This window comes from Artemia sp. Qi Xiang Cuo, chromosome 5 (assembly GCF_049724085.1).
Source record: "Artemia sp. Qi Xiang Cuo chromosome 5, ASM4972408v1, whole genome shotgun sequence".
Lineage (NCBI taxonomy): Eukaryota > Metazoa > Arthropoda > Branchiopoda > Anostraca > Artemiidae > Artemia > Artemia sp. Qi Xiang Cuo.
In genome coordinates, this window is record NC_142798.1 from 73027676 (window position 1) to 73044653 (window position 16978).

Here is a 16978-nt window from a genome sequence, read left to right on the forward strand (position 1 = left end):
TACAAAATCTCTAAATTCGTCATAACCACCTTTGAAATAATCATATAACAATTTTGACTTGGGATTAACGGAATGCTCTCATTAACGCGGAAAGACAATACCACGTGATCACTTTTACCTAGAGGAGGGAGAAATTCTAAATTCTCTAGATCAGCTGGGTGCTTAGTTATAATAAGGTCTAAGGTAGATGGATTCATTCCAGTTCAAACCTAGTGGGCTCAGTAACATACTGATGGAGAAGGCTATCACCAAGTGTCTGTAGCCTACTAGTTTATTCCCAAAACTCAAATAAGATAACATTGTACTGTTTGATAACCAATCTATACCAGGAGCATTAAAGTCACCAACAATCACAATTTTATACAAAACTGACAAAACATAAATAAGGTAGCTGAGTAGGCCCTCGTCTTTAAAAGTACTATCAATACTCTTAGACAGGCTCTGGTAAACCGCTACTATACGCACTCTTTGGGACCTACTCGGATGTCTCAGCTCAAAACTAACTACCTTATGCCCTTGACTTGTAAACTCAGAATCAACTTCTTTATATTTTAAACTCAGGGAAGAACAAACATAAACACAAACTCCTTGTTCATAGTTAAAATTATGCACAGAATCGTATCCACTTAGTTGCCTAAAACAGACAAAGGGGTCAACACAATTCTTGGGCAAAACTTTGGTCACAACAATTACGTGGGGTTTTTGGCTTTGAACAAGTCAACAAATTCATCCCACTTTGACGATAAACAATCTGCATTTGTATATGCCACAACTAACCATTCACTATGACATCTCTGATTCGTTTTGGGGACAAAAAGCCTCTCTTCGCGCACTAGTTCTGGCCCATTTTTCCGCGTTTTATATTTCCAACAGGTTTCACCTGCAGCTACTTTCCCAGTGAGCTCCTTTTTAAGTTCATCATACTTCTTCTTCTCAGCCAACTCTGCATTGCTTCTGTCATGTGCGACACGGAAGTTCGGTATGTTATTCTTAATATTCTCAATCCTGCTCACAAGGAAAAAAACCGCTATATCACAATCTAGGTGGGCTTCAAAATCACCTTTGCTGGTCTACTTCTACTCCCTTTTTTCGTCCTAGGTGTATAGAGAATACACACTTAGCTGGACACTCATTCAGCAGAACTTCATTGGCATACTTAAGAGCAGTTTCGTTCTGAGCTTTCTGGCTTATCGCACTCGTCTCCTCCAAGCCAAACAAAATGAGGTTTTTCTCTTTTTGTACTAAGTCACCAAGTCCACGCTGAGTTACTTGACTCGCAACTACGGAAATCTGCTGGTCCGAAACCGAACGAATCTGGCTAGAAAGTTCGTTGAACAGGTCAGTTTTCGCTTTAGGGAAAACTTGTGATACTGCTAAGGTAACCTCGTTCTTCAGATCTGACCGAGAATACTTTCCCTGTTGTTCAGTTTCCAAGACCTGAATTTTTTCACTTAGAGGTTTAAGAAGCGCCTGAAATTGACCATTCAATTCCTCCTTCAAGTCCGACTGGAATTTTGCAAAAGAGTCAGTAACAATTCTCTGAATAACTTCCGGCGAAGCAGCTGTTCCTTTTTGCTTACATATAGGACAATACCAGGTTGATCCTAAGCAACGACTCATTTTCGTAAACAGTTCGTATTTGGGGTCTGACATATTCAAAAATTCAGTGCAAATCCACCTTTCACACCCATCACATAGAAGTGTGTAGCTTTTATCTTGCAGGCTAGTGGCACAGGCTGAACAAAGATCAACTCCTTTTTTGGGTGACTGACGAAGTCTCTTTGAAGCAGCACTCATTTTTGGGTGACAAAAGTTTCAGTCTGATTTGGCTATATTATGATAACTTTGTAAAAACCAACGTAGCAACACTGCACGTCTAATTTTGGCGTCAGACAAGATACGAACAGAAATGGTCGCCGGCAACCCTGCGCATGGGAGAAATTCTTTGGAGCTTTTATGTTGAGGAAAATGAGGGAAGTGTAGAGCCCCGCTACCTATTCCCTACAGTTTAAGAGTCAAAGGACCCGGCAGGTACCTCTACAGCCGTTGCAACAGGTGCCCTCCCCTCTTCTGCTCGTTTTCCTCCCAAGAAGAGCCTCAATTCCCTCTAATACAATAAAACACTGGTTTGTGCCTTGACCTCTAGATGGTGCTGCAACGTAGGCCTTTGTAGGAGAGGTGTACCATAGGTTAATGAAACAGGAGTGATATTGATGGGGAAGAAAAGTGCTTAAAGTTGTTACTGTTTGGCATTTTAGAGATACTGGAAATTTTGGTTAATGGTGGGGATTTTAATTTTAAACAGTAGAGAATAGTTTACTGAAGACGTTTCTTTACTCTAGTATCAGATCTTCACTTTAATTGTAGGTAAATTTCACTATTCAAAGACTCTGTATATGTATATATCATAATATGAATGCACTCTAGAATCCGCTATTGAGAATTATTATAGATGACGCTGTTTGCTTCCAAGCAAAGAGCATAAATTAGTAATAATGTTATAAGGCAACTCCAGTTAAATAAATCTATTCTTCAACACAAATTATGTGAGAAGAATTGAAAACTTTGTTTTCTTACTGTTCCTGGGATCACAGAATCCAAATCGAGCACAACTTTGGTTAAAGAATCAAACTATTTCCATATAAATTTGACTTATTTCAAACTTGGTATTTTATTTGCTTCCACTGATTAGAAAGCTGCTCCAACACAGATTTGATGTAGAAATGACAAATAGATTAGTTGCTTTTATTGTTTTTTTCCCTTTTTCTTTGTTTATCAAGTATTATGACAATTCAAAACAGGTTTTGGTGTGCTACTTGTTTTGTGCATCTACTTTTTAAATGAAAATAATTCGTTTTTTTCTTTCAGGGTTATAAAAGAGCTAAATTATTTACCCACTCAAAAGCCCTGTGTTTGCAACACTATCTAAGATTCAACTTCCTTCTAAGATCCAATAACAGAAAACATAAATTTACCATACTCCCTGGGGATATGCAGGTAAAGGTACTTGGTAATATTGTTAATTTTCCAGCTTAAAAAGAAAGAACTTTAGTTAAATCCAAGAAAATTTTTAGTATTAATAGGATAGTTCTGTTCTTTTGCCAAAAAAATTGGCAAAAGCAAAGAAAATTTTGAGTACTGATAGGATAGTTCTGTTCTTTTGCCAAAATATTGAATAAAGCCAAGAAAATTTTGAGTACTAATTGGATAGTTCTGTTCTTTTGCTAAACAAATTTGCAAAAACCATGACAATTTTGAGTACTAATAGGAAAGTTCTGTTCTTTTGGTAAAAGCCAAGAAGATTCCAAGTACTAACGGCATATTTTTATTCTCTGTCACAATAAAAGTAAGGTCATTGGAGTTTGGCAAAAATAAAGTGATATGTTTGGGCTAATGAAACATGCAAAATTTATCTTGTTTTAACTTTTCACGTTTTTTCAGGTTAAAAGAATTTGCAGAGAAGATTAATAAGTATGGACAAGCCCCTCCAGCTTTCGTATCTGCTTTTAAAAGTCCAATAAAGCTAGCAGCTGTTGGTCCATCTCACATGGCTTTTTTGCTTGAAGATGGCAGAGTTTGCAGAATATCATTTTTCATTTTGGCTGATCGTATGGATTCTAGTAAAGGAGAAGGAGGAAAAGGGTATGTTTCTAAAGTTGAAACAAATTTATTTATGTCATATGTATGTATTTCAGCATTGAAAACCAATAGGGCCAAACATAAATTTCACATATATAGTTCCTGCACAAAATAATTTTTTTTATTAAACTGCACAAAATAAATTTTTCAAAAAAAAGTATAGAACTCCATTAAACCTAAAATGAACAAAAATAGAATCAAATAATCTACCAATACATAAATGAAACCCAAAAGAAACAGAAATTAAAATAAGTCAAACTCAAAATGAGCAGAAATTAATCTGAGTAGGGTTCTAAACCCTATGCTTTCTAAAAGCTTTTTACTGGACAAAATGTGCATTGTCAGTTGAATATACATTCGCTGATATTTATTCCTTAAAATCTTAATTAATTTTTGTTTTCTTAAAGTTATAAGTGAAAACATTTAAAATAATTGTTTTTCAGTAAAGTACAAATTATATTCTGGCTTTTAGAAATTATTGGGTTTAGAACCCCTACTCAGATTAATTTGGATATGTTTGGGGAAATGGTAGGCTTGAGAGGGGTGTTAGTTGCCCTCCAATCACTTTCAACCATTAAATAGGGTACTAGAACTTTCAATTTTTAATCAAATGAGCCGTTTTTGAAGTTTCTATGACAACGCTTTCTATAAAACCTTATATTCCCCCAGGGCATAACTTACAACCCTTCTTCTGAGGGCTGTAAGGGGAGTGTCATCCTCAAAGACTTAAATTCCGGACTTTTCAACTATGTTGAACAAAATGACTCTCAAAATTTTTATTGGAGGTTTTTAGGGAAATGGGGGGCTTGGGAGGGGCGTTAGTTTTCCTCCAATCACTTTTGACTATTAAAACGGGCTCTAACCCTTCGACGTTTTCGAAGTTTCTATTAAAACGCTCTATAAAAACCTTATATACCCCAATGGCATAACTTAAAACCCTTGCCGTGAGGGGTGTGTGTGTGTGTGGGGGGGGGGGTGATCATCCTCAAAGAAATAATATCCAGAACTTTCAACTAGGCCTAACAAAATAACAATCTAAAAATTTTGATTGGATGTGTTTGGGGAAATGGTGGGCGTGAGAGGGAGGTTTGTTGCCTTCCAATCAGTTTTGACTAGCCTATTAAAAAGGGCAGTAACCCTTTCAATTTCCAATTGAATGAGTTTTTTTGAAGTTTCTGCGACAAGGGATTTTAAATTCAAAATTTAGAATTTCTTTGAATTTTAAAAAGGGCACTAGCCCTTTGAATTTCCAATCAAATGCGCCCTTTTTCAAGTTTCTATGACAAAGCTTACAATAAAAACCTTATATGCTCCCAGGGTATAACTTATAACCCTTGCATTGAGGGCTCCAAAGGGGTTTTCATCCTCAAAGACCTAATTTCCAGATTTTTCAACTATGTTGAACAAAATGGTTATCTCAATATTTTGATTGGATAAATGGTGGTCGTGGAAGGGGTGTTAGCTGCCTTCCAATCACTTTCGACTATTAAAAAGGGCACTAGCTCTTTGAATTTCCGATTGAATAAGCGTTTTTAACGTTTCTATGACAACTTATGAGGAAATGGTTGGCGTGAGAGGGCGGTTTGTTGCCCTCCAATTAGTTTCGACTAGCCTATTAAAAAGGGCACTAGCCCTTTCAATTCCCAATTAAATGAGCTCATTTTGAAGTTTCTACGACAATGCTTTCTGTAAAAACCTTATATGCCCCCAGGGTATAACTTACAACCCTTGCCCTGAGGTCTCTGAGGGGGTTGTCATCTTTAGAGAACTAGTTACCGGACTTATTAATTAAATTAAATATAATGCATGTTTCCGTATATTGAGTTGAGACTTATGGGAAATTTGTGAGCGCGAGACGGGGGTTATTTACCCTTAAATCACTTTCGAGTATTAAAAAAGGCACTAGCTTTTTCAATCGAATGAGCCCTTTCTGAAGCTTTACAACAACGATTTCTATAAAAACCTCATATGCCCCCAAGGCATAACTTACAACCCTTGCCCTGAGGACTTTGGGGGTTGTCATCCTCAAAGACATATTGTCCAGAACTTTCAACTACATTGAAAAAAATGGCTATCTCAAATTTCTGATTGTATGTGTTTGGGAGACTGGTGGGCGTGAGAGGGGGGTTAATTGCCCTCTAATTACTTTCGACTATTAAAAAGGCCACTAGCCATTTCAATTTCCAATTGAATGAGCATTTTTTGAAGTTTTTACGACAACGCTATCTATAAAAACTTTATATGCCCCTACGGCATAGCTTACAACCCTTGCCCTGAGCGCTGTGGGGGCGGGGGGGGGGGGGTTGTTATCCTTAAAGACCTAATTTCCGAAACTTTCAACTGCGTTGAACAAAATGGCTGTCAAAAATTTTGATTGTATGTGTTTAGAGAAAAGGTGGTCGGGAGAGGGGGGGGGGGGGCTAGTTGCCCACCAATCACTTTCGACTATTAAAAAGGGCACTAGCCCTTTGAATTTCCAATCGAATGCGCCCTTTTTTAAGTTTCTACAACAATGCTTTCTATAAAAATCTTATATGCCTAGGGTATAACTTACAACCCTTGCCTTGAGGGCTGTGGGGGAGTGTCCTCTTCAAAAACCTAATATCTATCTGGAAATCAACTACGCTGAACAAAATGGCTATCCCAAATTTTTATTGGATGTGTTTGGGGAAATGGTGGGCGTGGAAGGGGTGTTAGTTGCCTTCCAATCACTTTCGACTATTAAAAAGGGCACAAGCCACTCCAATTTCCAATCGAATGAGCCCTTTTCGAAGTTTCTACGACAACTCCTTCAATACGAAGTGCCCTGGTCTAGAACCAAAAAATAAATAATACATTGCGCTAACATCGTTCTTTACTTAGGCAGCGCGATTGCGCTGCCTATGATCTTTGTTTTTAATTTGCCATTTTATATAATCTACTGTTGTCTCTCAATCCATGTTTTTCTACAAGATAGATTTATTAAATTGGGCGTAAATTTTGAGAATAACACTTGAAATACCAAACCAAACATTAAAGTATCTATAAACAAATACTGTCTAAATCTGTATTTATTATGTACTTACAAACATCATGTACAACAAACTTTAACGTAAAAAACAATGTGATGATTTTTTTTGTCTCAATATTTGATGTTTAAAGTTTCATACAGAAATTACTAGGAAAACCAAATGGATCATTGGTTCCTTTGCCAAAGTATGGCTATAGGTAAGGCACAAGCTATGCCATGAATGAAAATATAGACACCTAAATATTATTATAAATAGCCATTTAATGTATAATGCATAGGCATCTATTATCTAGCAAATAATGTTTAATTAAAGCAGCCAAAAAATGCTAGCCTGTCTGTAATATGGTTACTACTGTCTGCTTGTAGGACTACTGCCTGCTGAAAATACCTGCTTTGTACAGTTAAACCAGGTATCCACTTTATAATAGTATGCAATTGTTTTTAGAGTTGAGGGTTACCAAGATAGGTAATTACACAGATATATTGTTTTCAATTATATTTCAATTTTATTTAGACTAAAAAGTATGACTTAAAATGATGCACGTTTAAAAAAAACTGTAGTTTAGAATAGAAGGTTGGGAGATTTGTTAGGTATAAGTTTTGAACAAAAATCGATTTCATGGTTGTGGTACTTGTAGCTGCATCTGCTACCTGGTAAAATGACAAATATGACCCCTAAAATTACAAGTTTTGCCATCTTGCTGGCAATTGTAATATGTTGAAGAAAAATTGTTAGTAAGATAAGATAAGAGGTAAGATATTTATTTCGAAAAGTTTTTACCACAAGCCCTAAATGGCTGAGTTTCAATTGTGGAATCATAAAAAAAAATCATTAAAAAAAAACGAGAAAACTAAAAAATTGGCAAACAATATCAGAATGAAAATTCATTTGTTTGTTAAAGTAAGAGATAGTTAAAAAGATAAAAACTAGTAAAATTAAAGAAGAATTATATAGTATATACATTTAAAAAGCATTTAAAGGGACATTTAAAAAGAGGGAGAGACAAAACAAGCAAATGAATACTAAACTTGGGCAACACCAGTACCAAATAATATATAAGACAATTAGAAGGATATTTTGTTTATTGTTTCTGTAATGAAGGCAACACAGCTCTTTTCATATCCGAAGGTATAGCAACAAAAGGGAGACAATATAGGAAAGGGTTCAGAAGCAGTCTGAGGTGGATAGCGCAGGGGGTTTGTTTTTTAGGGGGTTTGTGTTTTCCATGCTAGGGTTTGCTATTGCATTTTTTGCAAAACAGAGGCACAACATAACTCTCCTACACTCAAGTGCTTCCAACCTGGCCCCCTTTTTTTAAGAAGAAGAGAGTAAGTAACCCTAGCTTCTTTAAAAATTATTTGCAGGGCTCTTTTTTGGATGGATTCTATTTTTCCTGATTAGTCCCAGAATATGCCAGGGTGCCAAACAGAACAAGCATATTCGAGATGCTGGTGGGCAAAATCAGTATAAATCCTTAAAGAATGGGAAGGGTGGGGGAGGCACAATTTATTTTGGAGCTTAAGGGGGGAATTAGACGCATTAGCTCTATGGATAATATCTTTAACATTGATATTCCACTTTAAATTAGGAGAAATACAATTACATTTCTGATCTAAAAAAAACTGCTATTTTAAATTGTAGAAAAAACAGACTTTCTAGAGAAGGTAGGGAAAAGCCCAAGGGGGTCAGATCTGAATAAAAAAAATCTCACTGAGTTTTTCATTTAATTTTTTTTTTCAATTCTGGTTTTTGATTTAATGCCAAAAATTATCTATTTTAACACAAAGTTTTTAAACACCACATATTTTATTGCTAAAGCAAAACCAAGATTCTTAACAAAAATCATCTTTCACTGGGTCTATTGATGTCATTGATGTCTACTGATTATAAAAGAGTTGACAAGAGACATTATAGATTGGTATTTTGGAATACCTTTTTATCTTTGTTCACATTTTTTCTGATTTAGACAATTTTAAATATTTCTAATAGTTTCTGTAATCGAAGCAACAAATACGATGCTAAAAAAATATTGAGAAACTACTAAGGTAAAGAGTAAGTTGTCACCTCTTCAAGTGTTTGTGTATGTTTTAAAAAATTGGGTACAACACTAAAAAAAGACATTTTCTGCTTTGGTTTCTTCTGCTTCTTGGAAGGTCTACTTTTTATCTTTTTTAAACAATGAATAAATATTATATATATATATATATATATATATATATATATATATATATATATATATATATATATATATATATATATATATATATATATATATATATATATATATACATATGTAAAAACAAATTAAAAAACAGTAATAGATTAATTACAAAATAAAAAAAATAAAACAGTCCAAAATCTAAAAGAATGCTATAGGATGCCATGAGCCAAATGTTTGTTTCATTTGCGTTTTGCCCATGTTGGAATTTTTTTTCTTTTCAATCAATAAATAAAAAATAAGTACATACTGAGGAAGATTAATAAATAAAGATTAGTGCACTAGTGATTAATGATTGAATGGACTCAGTGAAGAAGCATTAACTGCAACACGATTCAAAAAACCCTGGAGCAGCAAACTGCATCGATATAAGTTAGATTCCCAGTACCATTTAACAAATAACTAATTAACAGGGTTTCACTTTGCCTACAATCCAATGACAATTAGTAACGGTTTTATGTCTTATAATCTGGGGGGGGGGGGGCAAGGTAAAACGAAATAAAAGGAATTTAATGTCAGATGAACCGGAGGGGGAGTGGCGAATCACCCCGGAAAAATTTCCTCTCTCAAACCACTTAACTCCTTACATAAACATAAAAAATGAATTAAATTATCATTTTCGTCCCCACACATCGGACTAAAATAGGGACCAACCTTCGACCTAATCTTCCCCAAATATTATCTCCTGTCTCCAAATGCTACAAAATTTCCCCTTACCGATATTCCCCACTTTAGTTTCGCCCTACTAAGCCCGCCTTAAAATACACTTGCTCCCCCCATAGGTTCTTAATACTAGCATGCTGAGATAGAGAAGGTGACGAGGATATATCAAATTGCCATTTCTGGATCTCCTGGCTCTCTAAAATAAACTTAACTTGGTTTGCTACCACCTCTCTTTCTACCACTAAACCTCCCTTCCCCCCTTTCCCACAACTTTCCAAAATATGTTTAACTTGGGTAGCCCAGGAACCTTTCCTATATATGAACAGTAGTGAAAAGTCCTATACTCTCTACTACATACGTTCGACAAATCAGTCTAGACCTCTCTTCGTGACTCCGCCTCTTCGCGCACGCGCAATGACAAATATTTAGCGCATTACATATGATGTTATCTTACTGAATGCGAAGAAGCAACTGAAAGCTGTGACGCACTGGGAACTTTGCTGTCCGCGCGCTATGATATGTGTCATTTTTGGACAAACTTTTCGTTACTGTTCATATATACTTATACTGTTGTTAAAAGATTGAAGAAAAAGTAATTGCTCTCTATGTTTACCGTCAAACATTCAAACGGAAGTGTATCAAACTTACTTTGCCAAATCTAATAAGCCATGCAAATATGAGTGGGATTCCCTGAATAACTCAATAAAAAGCTCCATTTTGATAAAGCGCAAAGTGCGTTAATTAGCTAGAGAATATGATGTTAGAGATGATTTGAAATTTTTTTTTAGAGGCAAGAAGACCTCCTTCCGCTGTATAAAATCGTGTTTGCATATGCGTAACAGTGTGTTGTGTAGCCTCTTGATTCCCAATTGCAGTGACACTCACTGATTATTTCAAGTTCAATCTGGGTTTTAATTCAAAAAATATATAAAAATAAACTTAACTCAAAAATTGATGTGGAATCATCAACAGTAAGGTTCATCCAACATGGATGAACCAATCACTCCAAAGTGCAAATTGCAAAACCTAATATGTTTGACTAAAGTTTGGAAAAAAAAAGAAAATTGTCACTGCTAAACTCTTATACCTATTTTTAATTATTTATTAAAAGAATTACTTTTGTACTTATTTTCTTCTCAATATTTTCCAATTTTTAATGTATAATTGGCTCTTGTTTGTAATTTTATTAGCACTTATGATATAATGGTGCAAAAAACTGGTGTTCAAGATTTTCTGAATATCCAAATAACTACTTTGCATAATTGTGCTCTCTTTTTCTCAGTGGGAAAGGTCCAAGTGGCGGCTCAGGAACAACTGCTAGTAGAAATTTGTCAAGATCCAGAGTCAGTGCCAGAATGAGGACTGGTGGTCGACCCCCTCCACGAGGAACCTCTTCATTTGGTACGAGCGGTGTTATAATGGGAAGTTCCCGGCCTGTTTATGTACCAGATGAGTTGGTTACACAGGTGTGTGCTTAAATCAAAATAATGCTATGATGGATCACTTATTTATTTCAGCGTGATAACTAGTATGAATTCTAACAGCCAACCACAGTACAGGTAGTATACAGTAGCGAAAAGTCCTATACTCTCCATTGAAGATTTTTGACATACATCTAAAACCACACACACTTCATGACCCCGTCTTCGCGCACGCGCAATGACAAAAATTTCTGATGGAAAACCCTGTAGCAACTGAAACTATGGCTCTGACGGCTGATGGTTTGGGAAAGTTCCTAAATTGCGCGCTATGAAATGTGTGTCATGTTTGGAGAAACATTTTGCTACTGTATTTTACCTCTCCTGTGCAGCCAACTAACAATTACATCACCTGTGCAGTCTATCCATAGACTGAATAGGAGGATCTCTGTGCACATGCACTATCAAGACTAGCTTTGTAATTAGTGCCAGATTTAGATATTTGTAAACCCTCAGCAAAACTGATCTAATTAATGCCAAGGTTCTTCAATTGACGCAATTTTTACCTCCAGCACTTAGCAAATTAATCCAATTTTGGTTTAAATGACAAATAATTAATGGCTGCTCCAGACTAGAGACTCGTATAGTTACCCCGATAATCGTCCAGCAACATAGGATTGATACAATACTCATTTGTGCTGTATCAGTGGATCAATACGCTTGGATAGTATCAATGCATAAATATTATCCATACAAATGGAGATAAATTTCCAGTTTTAACATTGAGAGCCTCAGTCTTTTCTATAAAATTTTATATTTAGTATTTTCTAGTGTTTTTCTTAAAAAAAAGTGTTTTAGCTTGACTGAATAAGAAAAGGAGTTACAGAGAAGTAGCTATGCATAACAGCACTGGAATCAAGAGAGTTAAGCTTACTAGAATCGAATAGTTGTATAAAAACCCTTTATGTCATTGAGTTATTGTTGCACACATTTATTGGATGCAACTATGATTATTTAAAAATAATATATTAAAATATTAAAGCTCTCTAAGTCGATTTAACTAAAAAGATAATTGATTAATTTAAGGGTAGAGCAATGTACAAATTGTGTTAACTTGACCTGACGATGATTTAATGTATTAACCTATTTTAAGTTCTCTTGTAACTTTAACCTTCTACTTTGTGAGCCTAGAGGGTCAAGAATTCTGAGTTGCACTATTCAGAGTCAACCATGAATTTCCATTTTATATTGTCAGTTCTCAATATTTTTTTGTATAATTCTATTATTTTTATTATTCTATTTTTTTATTGTTCTTTATTCTATTATTCTGCTCTATTCAGAATATTGCTCTTTGAGATATGTATAGTTTTCAATGTTGTCAATATAGTTTTCTAAGAAAAAATGGGTCTTGTAAAAAGGACATATTTTATTTTTTTCATAGGATTGGGATCTGAAACTTTGAGGAGGCGGCTTATGTTTAATTTTTCCTTTTTCTTACCTTGGTGGAATTTGCATTTTTTTTTTTTATGGAATTCGTTGGAACCTGAATTGACTTGAAAGGGTATATTTTATATTGATTTTATTTTGTTTTTGTTAAATTGGGATTTGAAACTTTGAAGAGAGGACTTATGTTTTAGTTTGTCCCCCCTCCTTACCTAGGTGGAATTTTGATGTCACTGAGTGGAATTTTCATTTTTTGATGGAATTTGTTGGGACCTGAATTGACCTAACAAACCAGTCAGATTATTCTCAATTATTTTTCATCCGTTTAGGCTCAAGTTGTACTGCAAGGCAAAAGTCGCAATGTGATTATTCGTGAACTGCAGCGAACCAATTTGGATGTCAACCTAGCAGTGAATAATTTGCTGTCGCGAGATGATGAAGACAACGAACCGGATGACGATTCCCAAGAGTCTTATGTCCCTGAAGATCTAATATCCCTTTTAGACCCTGGTGGCACTGGGGGATTTCATGCTGATAATGGAGGAAGTGGGGCGGGACCAAGCGTTATCATTGATGCTGATGCAATGTTCTCTGAAGACATGTTTGGGTAACTATGGAGATTATATTTTTTGTTTCACCTATTTTATCTTTATATTTAATCTGATTTAAACTAAAAGATATGTTTTATTCTTATTTTTAAATGTTTTGGACACACCTTCAAGATAAGACAAACAAGATTTTGAGGATCAGAACCTTCTGACCATAGATTAGTTTATATGGGCTAGTATCTTAAAATCAACCAGGGATGAGTTAGAATTACTCTCTCCATAACCTTGGAAAAACAGGATAAGCAATGTTGTTTGATGTCACGGCTGTTGACTATATGACCAATTGACATCATGGCGTCATAGTTGTATGACCAAAAGATTAGAGAGAAATATAGGCTCAGCCTTGATCTGTGTGTAATAGCGGTTGAGCTTGCAGAGTCACACCAATGACTCCCAACCCAAGGCAAAGGATTTGCTGTACTTTTGTATTTGCTCTGCTATTCCTTTATATTCCAACTTATTTAAGTTACAATAGAATGACATTGAAATGTCAAAGCTTGGAAATGTCCAATAAAAAATTAATATGGAAATACAATTATATAAAAACAAAAGGGAACAACATTGAAGGAACGTTAGGAACCGTAATTTATTTTCCATTGATTAATACAAGGTCACTCAAGGTTATCGACCATTTAACTATGTCACTATATATTGTATGCAGCTAGATACAATAAAATTGTGATAAAATATAATTAAAAATTTTTCGTCTTAACTAAATTGCCAGACTATGCATATAGTCATATCTCTCCGCCGTGGTTAAAGCCAAGGTGCCTTTGCTTACCCATTTGTGTTCAGTAAATGTATCTTCGATGCACAGCTTATACAGAAATGCCTTCAACCCCAGACGAAAAGCCGACAAATTCTGCCATTATGAGTTGAAAATAATGAAAGATAACTCAAATTTAACGCAGGAAAGTCAGACGTCGTACTGTTCATCTGGAGCCTAATTTTCAAAGTTTTTAAAGTGATCTTTATCTAGTTTCGATTGCTACTAAACCAGCAATAAAATATCTAGGCCTTCCAAATTGCGACTCTCTTAAAGCGACTAGAAAGCTCCTTATCGTTAAATTCCATCGCAAGACCTTCACTGCCTACTGCAGCCAGTAAGATGTTTTAATTGATGGCTAGTAGCTAAACTGCAGCAATTACTCTCTTAAAGCGACTAGAAAGCTCCTTATCGTTTAATTCCAGCGCAAGACCTTCACTGCCTACTGCAGCCAGTAAGATGTTTTAATTGATGGCTAGTAGCTAAACTGCAGCAATTACTATACCTAATTTACCATACCTAGCCGAATTTTACTACACCTTGCACCTTTTTCGCCTTCTTTCTTGATAATAGAAAGAAAACAACTCTGGCGAATTTACTGCCGGTATGCAAAGTATCTTGCCTCTCACCTTTGGTAAGTATTCTTGGCCACTAGGAGAAGTAATTCTTAGGCCACTAGGAGGTACGGTATCATACACTCTAATGTTGCCATCATATATGTGTTGAAATGTTTCAATGTGAAGCAACTGAATAATTAGAAAGTCACGATGTTCCATTTTAAAATATTAGTTTTTTTAATTGCTTTTCTTGTATTACGTTTTGAGTTTTGTTTTCTTTTGCTGTCATTTTTCTTCTTTCTTTTTTTATATAAAACTTAGTGTCAATCTTTTTACGACGGGACATAAATAAATTCAGTAATACTTGTCCTCGAATACCGGGCGAAGAACAGGTCGTGAAAGGCATCCTCCATTGGGCGATCAGGTTTCCAGTGCGTCTGAAGCTACATAAATTACGCGTTGTATTCCAAGCTTTTGAGCGAAAACTTTGTTTTATCAGAATCCAGTCGAAAATATTTAGATTGTATTGACTACAATAATTTAACTTTAGCCAGTAGGAGCCAGTATCGCTTTCAAATGAAATAAGTTCCTGAGTAGTTCTAGCTAAAACGAAGTTGTTAGGTTTCAAAAAAGCACTGGAAAGAATTAACATCGAGACGCTTTTATCCTATTAATATTTCGCTAGAAAGTAGTTAAAAGTGTCAAATAAGGAGTAGCAAAGCCAAATTACACACTTCTTGCGCGACAGAATCTAACATCTGAAAACAAGTAGATGGTATCTTAATTCGCGTGCTGTGAGGTTGAAAAAAGTCTTAATTCGCGTGCTGTGAGGCTGGAAGAAGTCCTAATTCGCGTGCTGTGAGGATGGAAGAAATCCTAATTCGCGTGCTGTGAGAATGGAAAAAATCGTAATTCGCGTGCTATGAGGCTGGAAAAAATCTTAATTCGCGTGCTGTGAGACTGGAAGAAATCTTAATTTGCGTGCTGTGAGGCTGGAAGAAATCTTAATTTGCGTGCTGTGAGGCTGGAAAAAATCTTAATTCGCGTGCAGTGAGGCTGGAAAAATCTTAATTCGCGTGCTGTGAGACTGGAAGAAATCTTAATTTGCGTGCTGTGAGGCTGGAAGAACTCTTAATTCGCGTGCTGTGAGGCTGGAACAAATCTTAATTCGCGTGCTGTGAGGCTGGAAGAAATCTTAATTCGCGTGCTATGAGGCTCGAAAAAATCTTAAAAATCTAATATGAGGCTTTAAAATTTCAATAGGAGAATTTAAAACGCTTGGTCTGCAAATACAGTCATCCTTATAATTTTTTGCTTATTCCAGAACTGAATTCCAAAATATGATTCGGTTTATTCCAGAGTTGGCATCGTTCTCAAATTTTGAAACAAGATAGGCTATGCTGTTAAACTGGTTAATTGCAAAAGAGAAATTTATTATTCGCTTAATAGTAAAATAATAATAATCAAGTAATATGTAAAAATGATTAATAATAAATAATGTGAAATTGGTATTTGTTTAGCCTTGTGACACCTGATAAGGAGACATGTTAAGAAAACAATTCTTACTTTAAAATATGTATAATGATGATAATTTCTTAAATCCTAGTTCTTACATTATCCAACGGGAGAACCTTTATCATCAAGTCTTTCCTCTAAAAATCCTCAAAAGAGAAAAAGTTTCCAAATATCACAACGTTGAAAATTCAATGCTTGAGTCTTTAGAAATTGCTGCTGTAAACTGCCGGCAAATAAGTTGTTTTATAGATAGCGTTTAGCATGTGTGTCAAAAAATGTGTTTAAAGAAAAAGTAGTGGTAAATTGAAATTATGGAAATTCCATGCATCTTTTATTACCTAACCTGATAACTTCAATTCAAAATCAACGGATTTTTTATATAATTTTTTTTATATTATTTCATTTCTTTTCAATGCAATGCCTATTTTGTATTTTTGGTTTTTCGCCGAAAATACAACATTTTTATTTTTGCCACTGCTATTAATATTTTATATTCATGGCACTGCTATTCGCCCTTAACCACTGCTGTTTAAAAAAAAAAAATATTAAAAAGACCGGCGTGAACGCTATCTATAAAAGAACTTATTAGGCGGCAATTTAAAAAGACTTGAGCATTGAATTTTCAACGTGGTGATATTTGGAAACTTTTTCTCTTTTGAGGATTTTTAGAGGAAAGACTTGATGATAAAGGTTCTCCCGTTGGATAATATAAGAACTAGGATCATTATACATATTTTAAAGTAAGAATTGTTTTCTTATCATGTCTCCTTATCAGGTGTCACAAGGCTAAACAAATACCGTGAAAATAATAATAAGTAAATAATAAATAAAAGTAAAAAACCCTGGAAAGTCAGGAAAACCAAAAGTCCAAGAATCAGAGCTATCTGTTTGAAAATAACTTCTTAGATTGCATGAATTCTGGTCTAGTTTTCAGTGCGGAATTCGAATATGCCTTTGTCACGCATAAGTAAATCTTAGTAACCTTTTGGAGGCTTTTTAACTGTTGTTGTATAATAATAGCCATGGCTGCCGCTGCAGTCGAAGTCGCTAATATTCATGCATTAGCATATTTTGAATCCTTGATGGTGTGAAAAAATATTTTCCAAGACACATACTTGAAAAAAAAAAAGAATTCTTGAA

General features: G+C 35.1%; 1 protein-coding gene across 2 annotated transcripts in view; it reads left to right on the plus strand.

The window, feature by feature from the left end:
- The window catches only part of hyd (E3 ubiquitin-protein ligase hyd), an 83786-nt gene that overhangs the window by 12681 nt on the left and 54127 nt on the right, over positions 1-16978 (plus strand). For both annotated transcript variants that reach the window (XM_089089924.1, XM_089089925.1), the window contains exons 2-4: positions 3442-3642; positions 10814-10997; positions 12722-12999. In XM_089089924.1, coding sequence (XP_088946050.1) covers positions 3442-3642; positions 10814-10997; positions 12722-12999 — 663 coding nt within the window. The remainder of the gene's footprint in view (positions 1-3441; positions 3643-10813; positions 10998-12721; positions 13000-16978) is intronic.